The sequence below is a fragment of the Atta cephalotes genome (assembly GCF_000143395.1).
Source record: "Atta cephalotes unplaced genomic scaffold scaffold00033, whole genome shotgun sequence".
Taxonomy (NCBI): Eukaryota; Metazoa; Arthropoda; class Insecta; order Hymenoptera; family Formicidae; genus Atta; species Atta cephalotes.
This window is the reverse complement of record NW_012130097.1, coordinates 3,298,653-3,310,201: the sequence shown is the minus strand read 5'-3', so window position 1 is coordinate 3,310,201 and position 11,549 is coordinate 3,298,653. Positions and strand designations below refer to the sequence as shown.

Genomic DNA, 11,549 nt, shown 5'->3' with positions numbered 1-11,549 from the left:
ACACACACACACACACACACACACACACACACACACACACACACACACACACCGCATGCGCGCATGCGCATGCACGCATAATAGAGAAGATTTGGAATCGCTAATACTACAGGAATGACAAATTGTGGAGTCCTGATCTCTGTCAAGGAATGCTAAGCGGATTGTATCTCCACGTGATGCATCTTGAATAGTGCTAAAATAGTCCACATTCTTTATATGTAGAATGTACTTATGTTTCTGACTAAAATCATTTTTTATTTATTAAACATATACGTGAATAATGTCACTTTTTATTATATTTAAGCAATTCTGGCAATGTTTACACTTTCCCAAATGATTGTTCTTTGACCCAAACAATGATTTTTTTTAGGTCTATTCAAATATATTTTGGAAGCTAAAATCAACACTTTTAACACCCTCCTTTGATTAATATACAGGTAGTTCCATATTAGATCGTATATAAGATTCCATGAACTCAGTTCACTTTCATTGCTACATCTATTTAGTATAATAAAAACGTACATGCTGTGTGACATAATTAAATGTTTCAATAAGCTTTATGAAGCTTTATACACTTTTTAGTAATATATACAATGTATTTTTTCTTAAATTCGATCAATATAGAAAATCAGGGTAAAAGTTTTCAACAATGTTTGTAGATGAGAAGAAATTGCGGTATTACAGCGGTTGACGTCTCAGATGAAGACGTCTCCATCATTGGGTCACCGAACATTCGACGGCGTTTAGGTTCGTGCCCCGGCGGTTCTGATCATCAGTCTATCAAAGAAGATACGTACTCACCAGGTATGCAACTTGCATGTTGAAAAAAAAATTGCTAAATTAAAAATCTCTTGAACAATTTAAAACGTTATTTTTTCGATGTTGACAATAGGGAATTCTAGATTCAATGATCTTGATATACGTTAACAAGGACACTCTCCTGAATAATCCGTTCCACAGATTTTAACCGTCGCTCATTGTTTATTACTAACAAACGAGCTAAAGAGGATTTAAGGGTTATCATCATATCGTGATCCATTGCTAATACATTTCTTGCGGTTCACTTCAGGGTGAAGAGCGCATTAATATTGAGCTCCTCTGGAGGACTTCCTTCCTATAGGAAGTTCCCGACTTATAAAATCGCTACTGAGTAGGTAGAGCGAATTGAACTGACTTCTTTATCATTTTGTAAGTTTCGCAATACTTTAGGAGATATTAACGTCTAAAGGTCATTGAATTATGAGTACCACTCATTATATCTGGCCACGTGATAGCAACTTACAATTGATTTGACATTTTCCAATTCAAATTTGTTTTAGTCTCGCTTGAGATAGATTAAGAGGCTTAGAACGGAAGAAAAAATCCGGGTTTGACTCCCGGCCGAGGTAACATTTTTCACAATAAGAATTAATTATTTACAGATTTTAATCATTTCACTCAGTATTATTAAGATCGTTCTAAGATGCGAAAAAGCATCAAATTGTTAAATTGATAATCAATTTAACTCATGATATTATTGCGATAGTTTAGTAGAGTTAGTATTTTAAGATCGAAAAATCATTTCGACACGCGTTTCAAAAGACTACATACGTAGTATATAAATTCACACAGAATTATACAAGCATTTAAGATTTAGACTGTTTAAGGCATTGATTTTTACAGTTTGTCATTATGTACGGTCCTATAAGATATTAAAAACATTTATATTGTCAAATTTTTTGTTAATAACATTTTAATGGAGAACAAGGAGCGACTAATATCTTTGGAATAATGTTCAGGAGAGTGTCCTTAATAATATATAAGAGTCAAGATTATTGAAGCGGAGTCCCCTATTTATCCTGAGTTGTTTGCTAACTAATAATAAATTACATTGTAATTGCGATATCACGCCTTTATTATCGTAATATTTTATTTTATCATAACATTTGACAGATATCACGCCTAATGGCACGCTTCGTCGGCGCAGAAGTAGAATACCCTGCGAGGATGATGACGGAAATCTGATGGATTTCTTACGAACGTCTGGACAGGATAATATGCGAGAGAGAAAATCATGGGGGAGTTTAGGTATTTAATAATATTTAATGTGCCAACGCTACAGCTGTTATTATAAAGCTGTTATTATAAAGCAAAACTAAATTTCCTTTGAAAAATATTAAAGATCGATCGTGGGCGCGAAGAGCTCGAGGGCAATCGCGAAGAGGGGACCTGCTAAACGCAGATTTTTCAGGAGATCGGGAACGACCGAGCTCACCAGCTCCTCTTGCGGAAAGTAAACCATTCTTGCAAGAAGAGGAAGCGAAGTCAACTGGGTAAGTTGATGACGGTGTAATTTATATCAATTTAATAGTCTTTGAATTGCGCTCTTATATTTGAATGATCACGTATTCGTAATAAAGAGGAAATCTACGAGTAAAAAAAAAATGGTACCCTTATTGAAAAGACAGATTGTCGAATGTGTGGTTATTGCTGAGGATATTACTGCTGGTGTAATAATTACTATTGGCGAATCACACGGTAGGTATTACACCGCTGAGGTTATTACTGGAGTATTAGTACGTGTAATGATTACTGTCAACAGATTACGCAGCAGTTATATTTATACAAAGTGTTCAAAGAATAACCATCAAATATTTCGTACACAGAGAGGACTAAACTGAACCGAAAAGTCCTCTATCATTTTCAATTTTTCGCAATATTTAACGAAATATTAATTTTTAAAAATAGCGGAATAAGCGCGTCCACTAGGCCTACTATTGCTAAGAGTGCCAAATAATATGCCCATCATTCGTGGTACGCGCGGCGCGAAGCGATACTTCCTCTAGGATGCGATTCACTTCGCTGCAAATGCTTTGAAGTATTCTTTGATTGGTCAATTCGTAAATTTTTTTCTTCTAATTGGTCAACGAAAAATTTGCAGCATTAGAAACTCCGCACAATAGAAGGAACAGGGAACAGAGAATAAGAATTTCAACCTATCAGAAATCATGTATTGTGGAATAGACAGTTTCTGATAGGTTGAAATTTTTATTCTCTGTTTTCTGTTTCCTTTTATTATACGGAGTTCCTTAAGTGGATCACATCCATGAGGTGCGATTGAATTACCACTTCGAAGCATTCATAATGATAACTCGACCACATCCCTATATACACCAAAGTAACGCAAAGATCTTCCATTTTTTACTTACTAATCATACTATATACTATATATCAATTTGTATTTATAAAACAAATTTATATAATTTCCTTTATGGCATCGATATAACAGATTTCCTAACTTAATAATAGTTAATTTTAACAACTCAAGAAACTTTAATCGATCGATTAATATATCTCGCTTCGAGGGAGCACTGAGCACAAGATTTTATTGCCAGATTCTTTTGTTTTATACAAAAATGCGAATGAGCATAATTTCATTGAAGGTGAGGAGCGTCTTCTGGGTAATTATTTAAAAAATTTAATAGAAAAAAAATTTAATTGAAAAAAATTTAATAGAAAAGAAACTCTTTGTAAAATTCAATTAATTTATCTTTTATGAAAATCAGGAAAGCCTGGAGACAAAAAATCGAGGAATGGCTGTCGGAGAACGAGAAGGAGGATCGTGCGGATGAACAACTTCAGAAAAGAACAAAACAATTGCATCAAGCGAATCGACGATCCTTTGAAGACTCAGGTGAGCAAACTTATTTTTCGTAAATATTGAAATAACTTTTTTTAATGCTAAGATTTTTAACATTCGACGTATGCGATTACAGAAAGCGAAGGCAAGAGCTTCCCAATGAACACTTCAGAAGATCAAATTATGCTCGAAGAAAGAAATTCTTCCAAAGTGTACGACTGGCGACCATCCGTCGAAAAAACAGATGTGATGCGCACAATGGAAGCAATTGAAGGTGACTGCAAATAAAAAAACTTATTATAATTTTATAACGTCATTATTGATAAATGATATATATAATACAATAATTGCAAATTAAAATGATAAATCGGAATAAACATACTTCAATTTTTATAAAAAGTATGAGAAATTCAAAAGGTTACAAAATTATATAGAAATTATTAAAAAATATTTCAAAATTTATATAGAAATTCTGAAAAATGATAAGATAACCCGGTATTATATTAGTATATTCGGTATACGCCGCATCTAATAAAAACTTTATTAAGTATTATTTATGTTTAAATACGACAAATAAACTAATAAAAATTTTGTACTGTATATTACTATGAAAAAAATATTAGAAATCCGAAATACTTATTTTTCGTGTTAAAAAAAGAACTTTTCGAAATTCTTGCATTTTTGCTGCATATTCCATAGAGATAGGATATGCGGCTACTTTTAAGGAGGGAAAGGAGATGGGATGTACAGCTGGTCACAGAAAAGTTGCAACACTTCTTTTCAATGAATGTTGGAACTCAGGTTTACTCGTAGAGCGGTTGAACATAAATGATTAAATTCATAAGTAAGAATCAATCGCTCGGTAAGCAAGCTGTATTTCGAAATCCATCGAAAAAAAAGTGTTATAACTTTTCTGTCACTATACGGCTCATGAGAAAAATTTACAAATAGAACTGAAATGTACATGTTATGTTAAACAAAATGTTGTGACTTAATTTTCGTGTCATTGAATGAATATTTTCATTGCACATTGTAATTTACGCATTGATTCCTGTGCTGTCTTCCATTGTCTTTATTATTTATTTATTATTAGAAAGAAAATTTTTCTGAGAAAATTCATGACAATTGACATGATTGATAAGTATAAGCAAATATCTTCATTCCAGAAGTTCAAATATCATCTCAGGATAAGTCTCCCTGGCGAAAGTCGAGCTTGAACTTATCAAGTAGTACGGAAGAGACTGATCCACGTTATTCTCGTAAAAATGGATCAAAACCCAGTGTGGAAAATGCACTCGTGTCGAGCACTCTACAGGTAAATAAAATCTATTATACTTATCAATTCTACTTGCCAATTTATCAATCTTAATTTTAAATATCTAAATCCATTTTGTTAATAGTAAAATAGTAAATATTAAATAGTAAAAAAAAGGTTACTTTAGACTAAACAATTGATCACAAATTAAAACTATTTTATTCTAAACTTAAAAATCATCTATAATTAATACTAGTTTTTCATGACGAATAGTCTTTGAATTAGTATATTAAATTGCTTAAGAAATTGTTGAAGAAGGAATAATTACTTCTTACAAATGATTTTTAAGAAAATATTTTAGATTAAAAAAACTCTTTGACGAAAAATTGGATCAGCACAATTGTAAAAATGACAACATAATATGTTAACTGACGATCGTAGATATATTTTAATAACATTATACATACATAAGATATCTGAAACAGCTGCAAATTATGTAAACTCCGTTGAAAAAAATCACGTCACAAAGTTACATAACGAAATCATACAATTAAGATAAGTAAATCATAATGAATTGTTCAGTACGTGATTTTTTAAAATTATGTAATTTGGAAAGTCACATATGTTTTTTTTAATAATATGTTTTAATAATATGTTTTTTTCTTCCATTTGTATTAGATTGTCCGGAAAGTTCGTGCCGACTAAAATTTAAATTTTAGTATACATTTATTAAATTAAAATTTTCTGCATTTCCTTCAACATTGGCACGAACTTTCTGAACGACCCAATATTATTCAATTTTTTAAAATTCGATAAAATCTTTTGTTATTAATGTTACTATTATTATCAATCTTATTTATTAACTTATCAATCAAACTTGTCATTTAAGTTTATATTTTTTTATCAATTTAGTATATAATAATTCATAAGCAAGACAATGATAATAAAATTTTTCTAAATATGACAAAAAATAATCAAATGTTTTTCAAAATGTATTAAACTTTCAAAAAATTAGAAAATTAAGTGATTATCTCACATTACACAGGCGATTACAGAAGAAGACAGGAAGAAGAACAAGATCAATGATGTAATAAATTTAGATATCCAAGACGAATTGACGATCTATCTTCGGCAACCGTACACAGTTGCACCTGCAACCCGACGATTTTTCAAGCTTGGTAGAAAATCCGCGGATAAAGAAAGAATCAATGATAAAATTGAGATCGATTCAGATAATATCGAGACGCCACCGGCAATTAGACGCTTGTTCAGTCCTTCAAAAGATGTAAAACCCGTGGAAAAGGAACCTTGCAAGAGAGAACGTTGCAACAGCTCCCTCCAGGGTCGAGAAACAAAGACTGCAATATCAAAGTGGATTGGCACGGATCTCGGTACCGGTAAACATAAATCGGAAACAAACAAAAGATATATAAGCAGAGACCTGTATTGAGAATGCGCTTATAATAATATGCGTATTCAGAATATAGTTCACGACAGGACATAACATAGGCTGCGTTCTGTTTCATGCATAATGTATCATTTATTCTTGTTTAATATTCGGTGAATAACAAGGATAAATAATGCAGCATACACATCGTACGTGAAACGGAACACAACTATAGTAGTTACTTTTGCATGCTCACACGTAAGTGCTTTACGCTATAAATTTTTTAAACCATCTCTCATGCGCTGTAAGCGCTGATGTGACGTCAAACAAAGTCATCTCCTTTGTTCTTTCTAAGTAAGTGCAGTAAAATAGAGAATAAGGATTTAATTTCTGTATTATTTGCACAAATATCATCATTTTTTTTTACGATAATGAAAATTATCCGATAAACGAGAATGAATTAACATAAATTGAAATAAATTCAAATTTTTAGGAACACGTATTCGAAAACATTAAAGTAAATCATTCAATCCAAATGTATTTTTATTTATTTATAAGAATTTATAAGCATGAAATACATTTTTATGTCTTTAAATTGAAAATGATATTAACTTTTTCTATGCATTTTTGAATATTGCTCAATTCGAAATTTTGAATAAGAAATATAGTTTTTCAAATCTAATTGAATCTAGATGAATTTAATTAATTCCAATTAAATAAAAAACTGTGAGATGAAGATAGCTAATTGGAATTCGATATATATAATGTAACATTCATTTTCTATAAGCTTGATGTCCTGCAGACTATCATCGTGATGTACTCAATTATTTAAACAAAAATTATCCAGTAATTTTCAGAACATTTCTAGATACAATTGAGAAACTCTAAAATAGGATAATTGTAGCTTTTCCAGAGATATTTCTTGTCAGACATTTCAAAATATAAAGAGAGAATTCTATCGTAATCGCTTATTGTATTGCATAAAAGTCAATGATGCTTATTTCTGTAATAACAGCAAAAAAATATTTAATTATTTTAATAAAAGGGGAAAGAAGAAAAATGTAGAGAGAGAGAGAGAGATTTGAATGAAGAAGCACGCACTCATGCTTACAAAATTGATGATTTTCAAGACTATTGTGTAATATACAAAATATTTAATCAGATGTCTTCTTAATATACATATATTTCGCAATTTCAAAAGTTCAGAATAAATAAATAAAGCAGAAAAAGTAAGATTCAGAATAAATTAATTTCAATTAATAAAATAATAATATATCTCGGTTCTTAGGTAACTTCGATAGATATTCGGCGACGCGACGAACTCGCAGGTACAGGAAGACCCTAGATCTCATGGGGAATAAAGATAAATCAAATGTATCAAGTCTTGAAATGGTTCACGACGAGAAATCGACGGTGCAGCAACCTAATAGTCTCGCCCAGGCAGATGAAGAGATCCTTCACGAGGACGCAGACACCATGTTGCGTATCTGGCAAGATAAATTGAAGCGACGCGATACGGCTCTGGAGATCGCGCGTTCTGACGAGGATCTTCAGTGTCTGTCGGATTCAGAGCCGACGACAGCAACATCGACAATGAGTCACAGAAATTCGCGACTTCCTGTCAGTCAACCACTGCCAGTGTTAGCGGTGACTAATACCGTATTGAGTCCGGTAATGCAAGAATCGCGATCGCGTGAGCCTGTTACAGTGATTACCGAGCGAGCAGTGACAAGCCGCGAACGTCATCGGAGCATGATCGATCCAAGCCAGGTAAAGGAAGCAGTCCGTTTGTCTAGCAATCCACCTAGTCAAGTGAATCAAAATCAGGAAATCATCAATGGTTTTTCGCGAAACGGAAACTCGTTGCACGATCGAAAGGACGATGTACTTGAGATCGTAGAAGAAGAAAAGTGTGCGGATCTGAAATCCACGAGAGAATTCGAGAATGTCCGGACTGTGGACGATTCGTGCGATCAGATCGCAGTTCGACAGAACTCTGTATTCCGCAACCGATTCATTCCTGATGTAAGTGTGACAACATCGCCGTTGTCTGGTAAAAGCAGAGATCAGGAGTTAAATGATGAAGGCTTTGAAGAAACGCAAAGTCTCGTATCGGAAACTTTAAGCCAGGAGACGTCTTCCGGCAATTACGAGACGGACACGCATGACTTGATGCGATGCTCACCAGCTGAACTGGGTGGCTATAGCAGCGAAAATCCTCGACGTAGCGTCATCACAGTAATGGACGACGGCCGGAAATCATCCGTCGACAAATTGCTGATGCCGGCTTCCAGTAAAATGTTCAACGAGAAAACAATCGCGAGGAACGCATCGGAAAAATCCAACTTCTTGCCAAAACGCACTGCAAGTGCAAAGCACGAATCTTCTGCTTTGAGAAAAATCGAATCTCTGAAAAGAACTTCGAATGTAGTACCGTTACCGAACGATACAGGAGTTTCAAAAAGTGAAGTGCAACGTTCAAGTTCGAGAAGTAGTCTACGCAGTTCGCGGAGCTCGCTGAACAGTGCGACATCCGTTAATACGGTAAGGAATTTGGCCGCGAATCGCGTGCATCTGCAGAATTATACTTCGGCTATCCGAGCGCTGACTAATGATCTGAAGAAAAACAGTCCGTTGAGCAGACCGTTGCCACCGAAAGACGCGGTCGATAAAAGACGATCAAGTCTTCGTCAGATAGGCACTAGCAAGATACCCGCCAGTAGAAGTAACAACAGCAGTAGCAACATTGGACCGGCAATGAGGAGCATCCAAAAAGAATCCGAGGTTGATATAATTCAAATATCTTTCTAAATAAAAAGAGGATTTTATATTATATATATTCAACAAGAAGCCTGTTCTTTTTAAATTTTTGCACCTTTCATCTTTCTTCTTTTTCTTTCCTCCTAGAGAGAAAAGGAAGAAAGATGAAAAGTGCAAAAGTTCAACCAAAAAGAATAGGCCTAATGATGCATTCATATCTTGACGGAAAAGTCGAAATCAGGTGTGAATACGCCCTATAAGATCTTAAAAAGGTACTGGCGCGATAGCCAAATATAATCAATGTTAATACAGTTAGTTAATTATTATTAATAAAACAGATTCGTAATTTTAAATAAATCATTACGTTAAGTAAAAATTAAATAAAACATTATGTATATTTCTTACTCTGCTGTATCTTATATATAATCGCATGAAGATTATAAATTATCTCATAGTATTCAAATCATACTTTTCCATTTAGTTCTCTTGTATGCTTCAAAATTATAATTTAAAGATCTTATTATATTCAATATATTCTCATTGTGTGTTTCAAAGAGAATCTTGTCTTGTTTTGGACTTTCCGCGTATATTTATTAATTGTATTCTATTTTATAGAAAATAATAATAATAATATCAAAAATTAAATAATTTTAAATCCTCAAATTTCTATAGACAGTAATTCTAATATTTAAAATATGTCGTCCTACTCATCAGGAATTGTCGAAGCTGAAAAATATATTATTAACATCCTTAGAAATATGTCTTCAGCAAGATGATTTGACATATCCTAAATAATTTATATAAAAATATCTGAGAAATTTTTTAAAAGTTATAAAATTATAGAAGAAATATTTTTATAGGCTGTCAATGTTGAAAATAATAATAATAATAGAGCATTAAAGATAATTGAGAACACACCACAATTAATGTTAGTGTATATATTATATGTCAATAATACAAATGAATTCTTGTTGCTGACATGATTCTTTGATTATTATTTGTACATACGAACATTTCGGTTTTAGGCCATCTTCAGCAAATTAACAATAAATTGAAGTCAATGTATTTTTGATGGAACCAAAGGTAATTTTGATTTGGTAGAATTCATATATTGTGAATATTCCTTCTTGAGAAGTATGATTGTTAAATTTGATAAAGTCAAAAAACTACAACAAATAACACATTAAAATTTATTCCTCGATGAAAACAGCCTGTTTAACAAATTTTTTTAATAGATCACTGTGATTATTTTACTAATATATGTATAATTCTAACTAAATATATGTATAAGTTTATGATCTATAAGGATCAATCGCTCGGTGAGCAAGCTGCATTCCGAAATCCATCGAAGAAAAAGCTTTGCAACCATTCTGTCCACTATTATACAATTTCGCATTCAGCTTAAATATAGCCAAAAAATTAATTGATATACGGAAAAAAATGACATAATTCTACGTTTTTTTTTGCAAAACAAATTTAAAATATTTTATTCGAGATTTTTGATTTTTATTGTTAATTGGTAGGTGGTGCCTGGCATACCAAAAGTTATAAGGGGCCGACCGATCGCCTCGCGTAGCAGCAGCAGTGGAAGCAGCGTAGGTCAGCAATCAATCTTAGGAAGTCGACTGCCTTCTGGTGATAAGACATACGCAACAAAGAGCAGATTAATGCAACCACGAATCGGCTTAAAGGGTCATAGTTTTATGAGGCCTACAGCCGCCAGTGTCAACAAAGGTTCTACAACAAACTTGCCGAAAAACATCAAAGTTGTAGTCAAAGGATAACTCTCATTGATAAAGAAAAGAATTGCATCTCTCGTTGAGAATTTAAAATCGAGAAGGATTATCTAGATATATTTAACAATTGTGTTAGGATTAATAAACCATTAGCGTTAAGATCAGAATATGAAGTTTAATGTTGATACTAAACTAAGAACCGATTTCGATAGATAGTTCGAAATTGTTGATAATGTTATAGTAAAATAGACCTCGAAAGATTAAACAAAAATATTGTTATTCTCGCTTATTACACTGTTTCATAGTTATTAAACCAAAATAAGTTTCATAGTTATTAAACCAAAATAAGACTACTATCGTTTATAGGTATACCATTACTGCACCAAACAATGCGTACTCGGATAAGAAAATAATCAAATCTCTCTATCTTTATTGCGCGCGACACTCATATTATACATATAACCAAGGAAAATGTCACGATCATTAAGGGAATTTTCCTTTCAGTAGAAAACATGTTTATATGAAGTATATGAGACATAATCGATTAATAAATGTGTAACATGTACTGTGTGTGTGTGTGTGTGTGTGTGTGTGTGTGTGTGTGTGTGTGTGTGTGTGTGTGTGTGTGTGTGTGTGTGTGTGTGTGTGTGTGTGTGTGTGTGTGTGTGTGTGTGTGTGTGTGTGTGTGTGTGTGTTGTGTAGTGTGTGTGTGTGTGTGTGTAGTAGTAGTAGTGTAGTGTAGTAGTAGTAGTGTGTGTAGTAGTAGTAGTAGTAGTAGTAGTAGTAGTAGTA

General features: G+C 32.9%; 1 protein-coding gene across 1 annotated transcript in view; it reads left to right on the top strand.

The window, feature by feature from the left end:
* LOC105621410 overlaps nt 1-10,805 on the top strand; it is a 31,955-nt gene extending 21,150 nt beyond the window's left edge. The window contains exons 18-26 of the mRNA XM_012202880.1: nt 660-804; nt 1,933-2,067; nt 2,162-2,312; nt 3,546-3,673; nt 3,756-3,893; nt 4,786-4,934; nt 5,920-6,271; nt 7,550-9,045; nt 10,545-10,805. Coding sequence (XP_012058270.1) covers nt 660-804; nt 1,933-2,067; nt 2,162-2,312; nt 3,546-3,673; nt 3,756-3,893; nt 4,786-4,934; nt 5,920-6,271; nt 7,550-9,045; nt 10,545-10,805 — 2,955 coding nt within the window. The remainder of the gene's footprint in view (nt 1-659; nt 805-1,932; nt 2,068-2,161; nt 2,313-3,545; nt 3,674-3,755; nt 3,894-4,785; nt 4,935-5,919; nt 6,272-7,549; nt 9,046-10,544) is intronic.
* Nucleotides 10,806-11,549: the final 744 nt, after the last annotated feature.